This window comes from Astatotilapia calliptera, chromosome 15 (assembly GCF_900246225.1).
Source record: "Astatotilapia calliptera chromosome 15, fAstCal1.2, whole genome shotgun sequence".
In the NCBI taxonomy this organism is placed as follows: Eukaryota; Metazoa; Chordata; class Actinopteri; order Cichliformes; family Cichlidae; genus Astatotilapia; species Astatotilapia calliptera.
This window is the reverse complement of record NC_039316.1, coordinates 13247836-13262953: the sequence shown is the minus strand read 5'-3', so window position 1 is coordinate 13262953 and position 15118 is coordinate 13247836. Positions and strand designations below refer to the sequence as shown.

The 15118-nt window shown below is 43.3% G+C and overlaps 1 protein-coding gene across 6 annotated transcripts in view; it reads left to right on the top strand.

The window, feature by feature from the left end:
- The first annotated feature begins 5905 nt into the window (after positions 1-5905).
- Positions 5906-15118, top strand: part of gphnb (gephyrin b) — a 109002-nt gene continuing 99789 nt past the window's right edge. For all 6 annotated transcript variants that reach the window (XM_026193929.1, XM_026193928.1, XM_026193924.1 and 3 more), the window contains exon 1: positions 5906-6044. In XM_026193929.1, the coding sequence (XP_026049714.1) occupies positions 5981-6044 (64 nt within the window). In that variant the 5' untranslated portion in view covers positions 5906-5980. The remainder of the gene's footprint in view (positions 6045-15118) is intronic.

The window sequence follows — 15118 nt, the reverse complement described above, 5'->3', positions numbered from 1 at the left end:
AGAGATCTGACAAATATAAATCAGGCGGTCAATGGTTTTAGTTATTGTGGTTAGAATCATGGAGGTTTCTGATCTACCACCTATAGGTGTGATTAACTGTCAGGGCAATGCATTAATTGAAATATACATGTGACAAATTAACATTAAACTTTAAATCAGACAGTTCTGCATGGTATATGATTCAGTGACTGTGGCATAAAATAAAATAATATCCATAAAGGCAAAATCTATTTGAACTTCCTTCTATTAGTCAATTAAACATAAAGAAAATGAAAATTGTTGCCCTAATGCACAACCCAAATGAAACTGAGTGGTTGTGTATCGTCTGAGGTTCTGCTTTACATAAAGTCCTATATACTCCCAATTTGCTTGAGACTGCTAGTAACTGTCAAACCAAATGTGTCCAGGATGTGATTTGGAAAGCCAGGTTTTTGGCCACAAAGAGTATGGTTGCTTACACAAACATTACATCACACTCCAAAAAATGAAATTGGGTGATTGTTACATGTACAAGATTCAAACTTGTAATTTGAACTAAATAATTTCATATTTCTATGGTGAACATAATTAAATCATGTAGCATCTGCATGAAATTCAGCAACTTCATTTGTTGTTGAGATGACATGATGCAATCTAGTAAGAGTGGTTAGTTGCCTGGACTCACGAACTTCACAAGATCACATTAGATGTCAAACTGCAGGAAAATCGCTGAAGTTTTAAGAGGCAAGCAGCTACACCCACACCACGTGTATGCTATTGCTATTTATTGTGGTTTAGCCCAGCGGTCCCAACTTCCTCGGACCGGTACCGGTCCGTGAGTCGTTTGGTACCGGGCCGCGAGAGTTGAGGCTCAGGTGTGAAATGTATGGTTTTCAGGGTTTTTATCGGTTTTCAGCGTTATTTTGTTATCGTTTTTGTCGTTAACTCGGTTTTCCTGGGTCTTTTCACGTGTGTTATGAATAAATCTTCTTTTTTTCGGTACCGGTACTAGTTTTATTTTGTTGTATTTATCCACGACACCTTAAAGGCCGGTCTGTGAAAATATTGTCGGGCATAAACCGGTCCGTGGCGCAAAAAAGGTTGGGGACCGCTGGTTTAGCCTGTCAAGGACAAAAACGTACAGAAAATTCTGGATCAAGCCTTGTAATCATAGCTTTCCTAGTTTTGTTAAGCCTGGATTGACAGCTTTGTGGTGTGATGGGTTGTGCTGTTGCCTCACAGCAAGAAGGGCCTGGGTTCAAATCCACAATCTGGTTGGTTTGCTGTGTGTAATTAGAGTTAGTTTAAATGATGATTCTAAATTATCCATGAATGTAAGTGCAAATGGTTGTTTGTCTCTATGAAATCATCAACCTGCATGGTCATTAAGCAAGACTAGCAGTAACTGCCTTGATTAACAAAGTAGTTGTTCAAACAATAAGATTTCATTGCTTTTTCCTGAAGTTTTTAACTTGTGTCGAATCAATTAAAAGAAATTTTACTCTGCATACTTAAATAAATCACTTCAAGGCAATGTAAGTATATTACGTTGATCCAACGTAATGTGATTACATCAAACCACCAAATGCCAAATGTGTTGGTTTGACATGGTCAAAAATGGGTTATTGTACTTGGTTAAATCACGTGGAAATAGGTGCCATGATTAACTTGTGTTTATCCAACAACTGATTTTGTTTGAGTGCAGGCGTGTCACTACGAATAGAGATGGATGGGTGTATTACCTTCCTTTCCACACGGTGTAGCTGAGACAAAATGAAGGCCGGGTTAGCCAGAGATACTTCACAGAATAACACATTTTATGGTTGTATTTAAGTGGCTTCAGTTAAATCTGAAAATGGATTCTGCATACAAAACGGGATTTCTAGATACATGGTATTTTATTTATTTATTAACTCCGTCATGTAGCAGAGGTCCTTCCTTAAACTTCCAAAAGTCCAAGCTGACTGATTATCACACGGTGAACCCATTAACAAGCGTTTTGGGTTTTGTTTGGGTTTTTTTTTTTATTAGTATTCTGCTTTAAGGGCAGAAAATCTCTACGCTTAACTCCTTTGCATTAGGAGCCAATTATACAGCTGAAAAAAAATGACCCAGGGTAGTTTGGTGTCCAAGGTTGTTTGTGCTGACATTCTGCTTTTCAAATGCCAGTCTGTTAATTATGCAAATGGACCACAGGGCCTCTGTTCAACATATACATAGGCCCCCTTCATGTGTTCACAGTACCATATATCGTGTGAGTTATTAGAGTCAGCCGTCTCTTTTCCTAGATACAATAAAAACTGAAATATGAACAAGGCTCCTTCGGCTGCAGCGAGCCTCCCTTTCCAGTGTCCCTCTCAGACTTTCAGGCCCTCACTCTCCTCCCCTGTCCTCTTTTTCCTTGTGGTGCAGTTCTTTGCACAGCGATGCTATGCGACACCGGCCAGCTTTAGAGGAGGCGAGTCCACATTGCATTAATTCTGTGCAGAGCGAAATCCAGTATCAGATGTAATGGGTTTGAATCCAAAGCCCTGGAGCAATGTTCTGTGCTGCTGTAATGGTGGTGGGAGTAGGCAGAGATCCTGCACTCATCAGAATGGTGCCTAACACACACACACACACACACACACAAACACACACTCACTCTCTCTTTCTCTCCCAATCTATCTCTCTCATTCTCGTGTTTTCTCTCTTGTTCTTCCCATTTTCCAATCCTCCCTTAATTTCTCTCCCTTCACTGGAGCAGACCAGAGGTGTACACCACCCTGCCTCTTACTCGTCCCAACCTCCTTGCCATGTTGTTGCCTAATTACTGTCTCTAAACAAGGGTTTTGTCCCCAGCAGTCCTCAATTAAATGTCTGCTGCTCATTCGCAGATGGATAATTGTTTTGGGGGGTTTTTTCCCTTCCTCGCTCTCTTCCCCTTTTTCAGCTCAGGCCACATTTAGTCAGGTATTCTGCAGAAGGCATCAGGGAATAATGCTAAAAAAGCCCGAAGGTAAGTTTCCCTTTTCTTGTTTACTTTTTTCCACCTCTTATTTTAATTAAGGAACAGCATCCCACCGTGAGCAGGGGAACATTTCCAAGACGACATATGATTGGTGCAGGGAGTTAGAGTCAAACTGCCTGCTCCAAAAAATGCAAGTGACATAAATCCATTAAGTCTTTCTTAAAAGAAAAAAAAAGAAGAAAGACTGAACTTTGACTAATCAAACACACATTTGGTTTTAAATGAAATATTTGACCTATATTAAATGATGAGGTACATCGCCATAAAGTGGTGTTTAACTTTGTGGAACCCTGTAAAACTTGCAGCTGCACGCTTTATCATGCATGTAACAACTTCAGCCTGCTGTTTTCTTTTTAGGAATGGGGGCAGGCTTGGGATCATTGGAGTGGAAGTAAAGCTTTACGGCTCTTTGGTGACAACATCCTGCATGTTTTATGGCATTGGAAGTATCTGTTACTTTTTCCAGCCATTTCACCAGTCCAGAGACTTTGGGGAAATTATGAAATCAAAATAACAAAGGGCATTTATGCAGAAATATGTCCTTGTTTGTCTCTGAGGTTGAGTAGGTTATCCTCTTTATGCTGTGTTTGCATTTACAACAGCTAAATTTGCTTTCCGTAGTTTTGTGGGAGATTCCCCTGCCAGAGTCCCCAGCAGCCTAAAGACAGAGTTTAAGTGCCTCTAATGCTGTAAAACACAAACACCCAGAACAGGCGGCTGTCCTCTGGCTGCACCCCTTTCTCTTCTTTCTATCTTGGGAAAACAAGGGGATTCCCTGCGCTCACCACAAAGATGAGGATGCATATGTTTACGGCTCTCTCTGTCTACCGAGGCTCCGCTTTTTATTGTGATGGATGGTGAGGCAAAAGGGGAGAGCGATGGCCCTTGCCTCCCCGTCACCTAGCCATGAACAGCGAGCAGCTCGACCGACAGTGAGGTAATTACACCATCATTATAACACGCACTTGTGCACAAGCATACTTATTTGCACACTACATAAACACAGTCCTCTACACACCAGATGGGGTCCCCAATGTCTTCAGCCTGATGACTCCCTCCCTCCCCTCCTCTGTACATCTCTCCTCTACTATCTTTTTTTCTCAGTTTCCCTCTCTATGCCAACTAGGGAATTCCAGCCTTCCAGGAAAGCTTGCCAGCTCTGGACCACAGAGTGTGTCTGCGAATATTTGTGTATGTGTGTGTGAGAGAGCAAGAGAAAGAGAGAGGCACCGTCTGTTTGCATTGTATGTGCACATATGCGCAGTTCATCTGGGCATGCTAATCCTCACTATTAACAATTGGTAAGTATTTAACACTGGTGTCTCATTGACAAGCTGACAGATGTGTAAGCTTTTGTGATGCTGTGCTGGAGGGAAGAATACCGGACATCTGTATTATCGCACTTTACCTCATAATATAAAGCACCTAGAGGCAACTACTGTTGTGATGTGGCGCTATATAAATAAAATTTCATTGAATTGAATCGAATTGAACATGTTTTTCAGCGTTTCTAAAAGAAAGTCAAAAAAAGCATTGACTCTTTCTTTTTTCCCCTCCCTTTTTTCTCTGTGTGTTGGTGTACTACGTTGTTTTGTCTGTGAATCTTGGGTGTGGCCTTCTCCAGACCCTCGCTTCATTCAGGTTCTCATCACCCTTCTGTAAATCGTACCACCTCTTTGATGTATTCATTTCAAAGAAGACTATTTCCAGTGCTTTGCATTTTGGGGTAAATAGTTTTGAATTTGTCTGTCAGTAATAATAAAATGATTGCACCCATTTTATTTGTATATTGTATATGTAAGGTTTTTGACTGTGTGCATTGTTTTTTTTTTTGTTTTTTTTTTGTTTTCTTGTTTTTTAAAGAAAAAGTACATGAAGATGTGTGGTATGTATTCCATGGCCTTAATAAATGTGAATTTAAAGAGAGAAAAAACAGGACCGGGAGCATTTAGCTCGGACAGGTTATGTAACTGGTATCCAACTGAGGTATGCAGTGCAAGGCAACAGTGCACAACAGGACATCAAACTTCCAGGGAAGATCAGGAAGGCGTTCAATAAGCCCTTGAATGTCTTTTTTCATGTCCTTGTCAGAGCACCCCTGATGCTTCGCTGTGTAACAGATGAGTAAGAAAAGAGTGGAAACTGTGCCATGCACTTGGTTGGGTCATTGGACAGGAATATGGCAACACTGATAAAAAACCTAGAGGAGCTGTCTCATTTCTTCCTCATATACCTGTGCTGATGAATTATGATAGATTCCCCCCCCCCCCCCCCCCCCCCCCCCATGAGAATAATACACCATGGAAGCATGAGGCCAGTCCATAAATAGCGGCGGTGCTTTTTTCCCCGGGGATGTAGTTGCATTTTTACAGGTCAGACTGTGATCTCCTCTTAAGCCTTTGCATTGAGACACAGCCGCAACATCTCTAGAGTGTTGACCTTGCTGTTTGAGGGCCCCCCTTTAATCTAATAAAGCAGGTGGCATCTTAAAAAGGAAGAGCTGGACGGAGGAAGGGGCTTAATTGGGTTTTCAGATCGTAGAAAGGATGCTGTTATTAATCACGTTTTAGGGTCCATGAAGCCTTCCTAGCTCCGAAGGATGCATGACATATAAACTGAGTGACGTCTGCAGACGTAACTACTGTTAATCAGTCTCCCTAAAAGCCTTCTCAGAAAATAATGGTCTCCATAAGAAATAATCTAGGATCCACACTACAACCGTGGCTGGCGGCCAGCAGAGTGATGTGTGCGGTTTAAACGGCCCCCGCATCCTGCCCGCTTATCTGTAGGTGTCCCGATGATCGCTCGGCGTTCTACTCCTCTCGTCTATTTATTTATTTATTTATTTATTTTTTGCTGTATCCCAGCCCTCCTCCAGAGCTTCCTCCTCCTCCTCTTCCTCCTCCTCCCCTCCCTCTCCCGACTAAGTTCGATGCGATCGGCTCTGGGCCCTGCCGTGAGTTCTCGGTGCGGGCGACAGCGCTGCTGAACATGGCGTCAGACGGGATGATTTTAACGAACCACGACCACCAAATCCGGGTCGGAGTCTTGACAGGTAAACGCAGAAATGTCCACCGCCCGTTTCATCTTTCGCTCATGTTTCTGTGAATTCATTTCCGCCGGCTGCCGGCCCGGTTCTTCATACGTGTCGGCTGGCTTTGCTTGGCGGCGGCGGCGGCTCTGAGTCTCTCGCTGATTTTTTTTTTTCAGCCTCTTGAAGGCGACGCTGATTTAAAGCCGGGTCTTGGGGTTTTTTCCCCCCTCTCTCCTCTCTTACCGGTATGCATGACAACCAGTGCTAATGTGGTAAATGTGGGCTCTGCATTGGCGTGTGTAGATTTCTTGTCGAGCCGTTTTCCCTGCTGCTGATGCTGAAGAAGAAGAAGCGCTCAGTTTGTGCATTGAATAATTCATGCCCCTATCTGCTTGTCAAAGCTGAGAATTACAGCTGACCGTGTGTTGTGTCGATACTGAAGATGCTCAGCCTCTATGTTGCATTACGGACACCCAACTGACCACAGCATTTTTTTAAGTGCTGCTCACGACAGTTGCTGAAGGTGGATGTGGTGGTGATGATGATGAGCGCATCTTTGGCCTATTTAGAGCAGTGGCTGATGTGAGAAATTCAGTGAAATGAGTGTTAGACGGCTCACTGGGGGTTATTTTGTGAATGACATTGCCGACCGAGAAGTTTGGGCTGTATGATAACAGCTCTGGCTCGGTTTGGTAGGGCTGAACACACCGGTGAATCCCGACATTCCTCTGAACGCAGAGCGATGACGGCGCGTCTCTCGCTTACCAACACTGGAAACGTTCTGCGTTTAGATGCGATGTGAGGCTATGAGACGGCGGATGGTGTTGGATCTGGTCGCCGCCGGCCTTCATTTTACCCATATCTGTCACGCGCGCGTGTGTGTGTGTTAGACTGCTGCTTTGTCATGTTTCAAATCGGTAAAGCATAAGGCGAGGCGAAAATCAGCAGTTGTGGTCATGATCGGAAAGTAAATGAAACAGATTTGCTTTTTTTAGTGATATGGAGCGAGGGAGGGAGGGATGGAGACGATATCGGTGCTGGTAGTGGGAGCATGATAAAGGCTGTGCAAAGGAATACCCCCCCCCCCCCCCCCCTCCAACCTTCCCCCCTCACCCCCTCCCTTTCCCTCTCTCTTCCTCTCCGTGTCCATGAGGCTGGATCGATCAATATTTCATGAAAAGCCGTGATCTCTCTCACACACATATGGTATTCCTCCGTATGGAAATCCAGTACGGAGGAGGTAGTAGGCGGTTTGCAGCGATGGAGGAATGACTGTGTAGACCCTCTGCTGAAATCTGCCAGGGAAACCCCCTCCATCACCAACAACAACACCACCACCACAACCACTCGTCTCCATCTCCATCCCTCCTCCTCCTCTCCCTCCTCTCCTAGCGCTGGAGGAAAGAGGCAACGCGCTGTCCGTGGTGCTGAAATCCAAGCGTCACTCACAAATCAGTGCGGTACTGACCCTACCACAGTAAATACTGCATGAGGTAGATACAGCCGGGAATGTAGCGGAGGATAAACGCATCCCAAGCCACTTTGATTTCTCTTCTTATCTACATCATCGTTTTTGGGCTGTATGATGGGGAGTTCCAAAGAGAAATAGTCATCGGCTGATGAGGATTTGGCATTAAAATTGGAAGTAAGCTTTTCTTGTGGATTCTGATTATGTTGGTGGCTGTTAGGTGGCTTATGTTCATCACCAACTGGAGGTCAAAGGATACTCATCCCTTTTTCATTTTTTTAAACTGACATTAAGGCCCACGCCACATTAGAGTCTGTTAATTTCTGTGTGTGTCATCAGTCACTTAAATCCCCAACTGTATCCCCAGCAAACTGACAGATTGCCAGTTTGATCTTGCTGTGCAGTGTTGACAATTCCCGCATACATATGCCGATGTTGAGACGCACAGAGACACAACCGACAGCTTATTTGTCTTTTTGATGTATTTGTGTGTGCATATGGAAAAGGAAGGCTCGCACTGTCAGGTGAAACAAAGCATCAAAGGCGTGAGGGGAAAATCCTGCAGGAAATGGTGCACAATGGCATTAAGTTCCCATGTTGTACCTGACCCCTGGTCTTTTAAGACTCTAATCATGCTAGGATTACTACAATAACCTCTGCGTGTTTTGTTTTGGGTGGGTTTTTTTTCTCCTTTTGGGGAATTTACTGAGAGATGATGTATTTTGACAGCAAAAAAAAAAAAACCTCCCCTGCTGTGATGCCAGAAAGAAGCAAAGCATTCAGGTTGACTGAATCTCTCTTACAACTCAGAACCTTGTTGCTAAGCCTCAGTCTTCTACATCGACAGTGTTCATTCCGAGTCTGCTATGGTATGGGCCGTGTGTGTGAGCAGAATGCTAATGGAGTCTGGAGCGTTGCTCAATCTCCTTTTCTGCCAGGGTCAAAGGTCACCCGTCCACTCCTGCATTCAGTCACCAGGGAGCAGATGAGACCTTGGCTCATCCTCCTCCATCACTTAGCCCCACATCTCTTTAGACAGGTGACAGAGCCCAGGGGACATCTCTGTTTAGACCCTGGACACAGTGCAGGAGAGGTGAGCTGGCATCTCCAAGTGTGTGTGTGTGTGTATTAGAGCGAAAGAGAGAGAGGGGGGGGAGGTAATGTATGTATTTTGTTGAACGTTTGAAGAAGAGGTGGGGTTTATTTGTGAGGAGAGGGAGGTAGAAAACTGGATAATTGGGGTGAACATGCTGTCACTTGTCAAAGATATCACATTGAAAATATGAGCTTTGTTAGGAGTGGATGAAAGCTTCTCACGCTGAGCTCAACCTTTGTGTGTGCTTGTATTATTTTTTTGCGTCTACCTGTATGTAAGTGCTTGTGTGGTTGTGTATTTTTATGCATGATTGCTCAGTGGCTACTTTCGAACTGTCTGTGTTTCTTCCACTTTACCGTGAATTTTAATTGTCCTATGCCTCCCACCCTGGGCCTGCCTCAGGGTCTGAGCACTCATCTACGCACTCACTTCCTGTGAGTGTGTTCTTGTTTGTTGCATATGCATTTGCGTGCTCCATTCAAACACTCACATGTCATATATTTCTTGCTAAATTAGTGGTCTGACTTGGCATGATGTATATTATGCATTTACAAAATGTACTTTGTATAAAAATATGGCAAAAATTTTGACTATTCTATGACATCTTGCCTTCTGAGGTCCAGGTTCGCTCCAGTTTTTGTCTGAATTGTGTGTGTATGTGTGTGTCCTTTGCATGCACAGTATGTGCATTTGCATGTGACTCCGCTTTGCTCTTCATCTTTGTGTAGTAATACCAAGCTCTGGCTGGGAAACACAGCTTCCAAATCCCCCCAGCCCCAAATATAGCCTCTGTATGCATACCTCCCATGATCACGCACACTGAGAGAGTGTGTAAGAGAGAGACTGAGTGAGAAAGAGAGAGAGAGAGCAGCAAAAGGCATTCAGTGGCTTTTAATCTGTGCAAAGCTGGCACGTATGTGTGGGACCATACAGTATTATTACACGGCAGCGCCCCGTGCAAACGCCACGGATGCTCTTGGATGTGTGGCTTGATTCGCAGCCCACTGAAAACTCCATTGATGGTGGATGTTGTGTGTGGGTTAACGCTAGCCTTTCCTCAAAGAGACTTGGACACAACCTAACCACCAAGCTTCCGACGAAGAGCCGAGGCAGGAAAGCTCCACTGTGCGACAGTCAGCACATGTTTTTCCCTCTCCGATCTCCTTGTACCCCTTTCTCGGTCTTGTCTCTACCTCCCCACCCCACACATATATTTTTTTCTCTTTTTCTATCTTCCTTGGTTTTAAGAACTCAGAGAGGCTCAGGGACATGTGGGCATCTCTCCAAACTTACATGTCTATCAGAAAGACATGAACTGACAGCAGGCAAGCTTCCCAAAACAACCACATTTAGATCACGCTCTCCATTCCTCTCTTAAGTAGAACTAATTCTGTGAATCTCATCAGAATGAATGAATGAAGCATTCATTTGGAAAGGATGGTGGTCTTTTTTTTTTTTAATCATATGAAGTCTGCATTTTATTGCTGAGTTAAAGATCCAACATGCTGTCCTAAAAATGAGACAGAACAACAGAAAAAAGAAGTAGGAGAGTAAAGTAATTATTTTTTGAACATATATGTATTTCCCCTGCTTATTGAACAGTGCCCCAAAAATTTCAACCACAAAAATTTTGCATTAGTTCCCTTCAGCCTTAATGTATTTTGCTCGTGTGCAAGTGTGCAGGCTCACGGGATTGCGGAGATGTAAGTGTACCTTCTTGTGTGTGTACTTGTCTGGCTGCAGATGGGATAATAACTATTTAATCAGCTTTTCCACGTAATTTAATCTCTGGAGTTTATCCCAAACTCACCTTAACAACTTAGGTGCTAAAGAGGCTCTCAAGAGTAACAGGAGTCAAGTCAGCAAGAGGTGGAGCAGCTTGCCAGCGTACCTTGACCAAAATGCTATCGGGTGTCACCAAACAACACGGGTGTGTGCCAAATAATGGAGCAATTTCCTCTTAGTGTCTATTTATGACTCAACAAAGCAAAGTGCAGTTTTTGGCATTGTGGCCATTCCCATCTTGGGCTTTTTTTTTAGAGCCAACAGTGACGGCATTTAGACAATATGGTCATTATTATTGCTGCATTAATTGGCAAGCTACAGGGAGGTTGGCAAACTGCATCCATAAATTGTAGGATTGAATCACACAGATACCTGATAATTAGTGTTAAATAACATATAAATAAAAATGTTGGCAAACCAAAACAAGGAACACATGTTCTGCATGGTCTGTTTTTACAATTAACTGCAAGCCCTGTAATTCATCTTTCATTAAGTGCAGCAGCAGCACTCCCAGTATGGCCTAGAGGTCCAGTTCCATGTCTGAATTAGGGGAGGTGAAGGGCAGCAATGCTAAGTTACTAATGAAATAGTAGAAATGAACTAAAGACAACAACACCGCAAACATGGTTGAGAGGTTCAGCTCAGTCATTCGGCAAACAGATATCGGCTACAGCTGCAATCAGAAGCTGTTTCTTATTTACGGCCTAATGAAATTAACATTAAATAAGGGAGAATTTATCAATAGATACCAAATCCATTTTTATACCAGGCTGTAAACTATTCATGTAGGCATATTTTATGCTCTAAAGCCATTTTAATATTGGAATCTATGGGGATTGACTTGGTTTTGGAGCCAAGTGGCGATTCCAGGAACTGCAATGTTTTTGGCACATACGTGTTGGTTTTATTTTTCATCCCCCAGGGGCTGTTGCTTTGTTGCAAACAAGCAAATGGACATTTTTTTTGCTGGTGGGAAGCCATTGTGGGATTACCTTATGGCTTCAAGCATTAAACAAACAAGAGCCAGGAGACTGATCAGTGTTGTCTGCAAATGTTAAATGAAATAGGATCTTAAAGAAAGGTTTTGGCTTCTTGCAGAGTGTGCATGTTCTCCTCTAGCCTGTGGATTTTCAGCAGGTGCTCAGGCTTCCTCCCACAGTCTGATGAGATGAAGGTTAGGTTAACCTAATCGGCCCGTAGGTGTAAAGGTGTGTGATCTGTGTTTGACTGGCAACCTATCCACAATGGACACCGATTGTCACTAAGGAAGGATGTAAAATGACAGTGCGTGGCGGTACTGGATGGATAAGTGATATGGGATATGTAGTTTAGCCTATTTTTATATGAAAAAAATGTGATATAAGACAGATTTAATTCGAAATTTGCATCCTTTTCAGTTAAACTCTTTGCTTTTTAATAACAGCACTATGTACTGAAAGAAGCAAATAACTGTTTACACACTTTTCTGGTTGTCTGTACAGTTAACAGCAGTACAATCTTTCAATCTGGAAGATGTTCTCAAACTCATTGTAGCTGTTGTAGTGTCGTGTTTTCTTCATTTGGCCAGTTATCCATAGGCAATGGCAAAAAATGCACAACTACACTACAAAGCAAGCTCAAAAAAGTCATTGCTAACTCCCTCGTGGCCACCAGCCTGTCATTGATCCCATTAGCATCACAAGATTATTATCATTCCTTCCCATTTTCCACTTCGCTGACGCTTAGACAGGCAAACGTAATATCCTGACAAAGCTGACATCATGACAGGATAACAAAAACACAAAATAAATGTTAACAGTCGGTTCTCTGGTGATATAAAGATACGTGGTTTGAATGGGAATCAGTGAGCCCCAGGCGTGTGTCTACCCACTAGCATGATTTTATTCCTCCTTTTTCCTGTTTTGACCCTACTCTTTGTGTCTGCGTACGGTTGAATCATCTCTGAGCTGTTACTGGAGTGATCCCTTGCAATGATATGTGGGCATCTGTTCAACAATATGCTAGTCTGAGAGGGATACACTTGGAACAGAAGCGCTAAATCGGGAGAAAAAAAAATGAGCATATATTTGTTCCTGCTGCTTATTTCTCATCTGATTCCAGTATTTTTAGATCATCTCTGAGCCAAATCTGAGGGATTTCTTTGTATTTATTTAGACTTTGGTGGTTGTTGCCTGCATCATCACTGATGCGTAGGCTTCCAGCAGGCTGTCAAACTGGAAATGTTCATCATGTTACAATCCCATAGGCATGGAAGGCAAAGTGGTGCCGTTGTTAAAACGCAGGCATGCACCTTAATGGTTCCTCTTTGGACTCTACATCTATCTGAGCCCTTTATTTGCATGTGGTCAGACAAGGATTTGTCTTTTGTATGGGTGCAGCTCATACTGTAGCAGTAGGTAATACACAGACTGACCCTTTTCTCACTCGTTCTCTCTCTCTCTCTCTCTCTCTCTCTCTCTCACTCGCTCGCTCTCTGCATCAAATACACATACACACACAGCTGTCACAGCGGACAGCAGTAAGGCAGGCAGACCACATGACCAGAATAGACAATACGGGATCAGGGACACGAACACAGAATGAGAATTAAGTCTTCACTGCAAAGGAATTATTTTCAGCATCTAGTAGTGGGGATTGCAGGGTGTGCTGGGCCGGGAGGGGGGTGACTCCCCTCTACTCTCCTGTCCTCTCCTCTCCATTGCACACACCCCTCACTCTCTCTGGCTTTCTCTCTTTCTCTGTCTCTGCTTTCATAGCCCATGGAAATGATTCTCCCTTACTCTAAATAGTCTTCAGTTGGAATTGCGAGTTAGAACAAGAGGCAGACTGTATTGGCGGGGTCTCCTCCGCTTATGTAGGCTCTTGTCAACTCTCCAGAGAAGAGCTCCGTCGGAGCTGCCTGGAAAGCCATTCCCAGACTAAACGCGTAGGTGTAGGAGAGTTGGTTGGTTCCCACTCCCTCTAGGCATAAAGCAGTGCTACAGTCTGTCATTCATTTGACGCGATAAGCAGTTTAGACAAGAAAAGGACATTTGTGCTTGGTATTTTTAGAATGAAGGATTTGGAATTGTTAGCTTTGTGATAGTCTGGCTACCTGTACATGGTGTACCTCTCCTCTTGCGCAGTGTGGGTTGGCATAGGTATTATCCCACCACCTGTGACCCTAGGCAGTTAAGAACATAGATGAATGGAGCTTTTTAGTCGAAGCACTTAACTTGAAATGATTGATGATAAACAGGAAAGACTATCCTGACTGACAGGATATCTCTATGGCATCTGTGTGATGTTTTCTTGCCAACACATGCATGTCACTCTCCTGTTCCACCACATCCCAAAGGTGCTCTGCCGACTGTGGGAGCCATTTGAGTGCATAGAACTCATAGAGATTTTTTGAGCTTTGTGACATGATGTATTATCCTGCTGGAAGGAGACATCACGAAGATGGTGATCACAGTGTTTGCATAAAGGGACGTGATCAGAAACAACAGCATTATGCCACCACCACCAGTTTGAATTGTTGTGACAAGGTTGAATGGCGCCATGCTTTCATGTTCTTTATACCAAATTCTGACTCTAACATCTGAATATGACTACAGAGATCGAGACAAGGCAACATTTCTCCAGTCTTCTGTTGTCCAGTTTTGTGAATCATAGCCTCATGATTTAGGTCCTTGTTCTTAGCTGACCAACCCAGTGTGGTCTGCTGCTGCTGTAGCCCATCTGCTTCAAAGTTCAGTGTGTTGCACATTCAGAAATACTCATCTTCATCTCTTGGTTCCAGCAAGTGTTTATTTGAGCTGCTTTGCCTTCCTACCAACTTGAAGCCATTCTCCTCTGACTCGACGATCAACCCTGAGAGCTGTCGCTCACTAGATATTTTCTCCTTTACAGAAGGTGTTTGGTAAACCTCGAAGAGTGTTGTGTGGGAAAATCCCAACAGATCAGCTATTTCTGATGATGCCACATTCAAAGTCACTTAAATCACCCTTCTACTCCGGTCTGATGTTCAGTTTGAACTTCAGCAGGTTGTCTTGACCATGTCTACATGCCTAAATCAATGAGCTGCTTCCACCTGATTGGCTGATTAGCTATTTCCATAAAAGAACAGGTGAACAGGTGTACCTGATAAAATTTATTACAATTAGTTCTTAGCTACAAATTTCTAAAAAGGCATCATAAGGTCATGAGCTATTACCAGCTCTCTTGACTGAAATTATTATGTTATTATTATCAATATGATAGACATTTGCATACAGTTGCTTTAGTAAGTATTCGCATTTCGTTTAAACCAATTAAAAACAATTCAAACTTTTTGCACCAGTGACAAAAAATAAACTGAAAACTCTGTTTTACAAAAGTATTCAGACTCATTGTGATGACACTTGAGAGTCAGGTGCATATTGCCTATGATTGCCCTTGAGATGACTCTAGACCTTGATTGGAGCTCAGCTGTGGCAAACGTAATTAATTAAATGTAATTTTTAAAGGCACGCCCCTTTCTATAAGGTGCCACAATTATACTGTACATCAGGACAAAAACAAGCCATGAAGTCAAAGGAACTCTCTGAGTGTCTATGAAATATGTAGCAGTGAGCAAAAGTCTAAAATCCACTTCGAAACGTCTGAGTGCTCACTCAGTGGCCTCAATAGGAAGAAGTTTGGGACCACTGGGACTGCAGCTGTCCAGCTAAACTGAGTAACTGAGCACAACCGAGACTGAACTCCTTTGCTCAGGCCGGTGTCTTT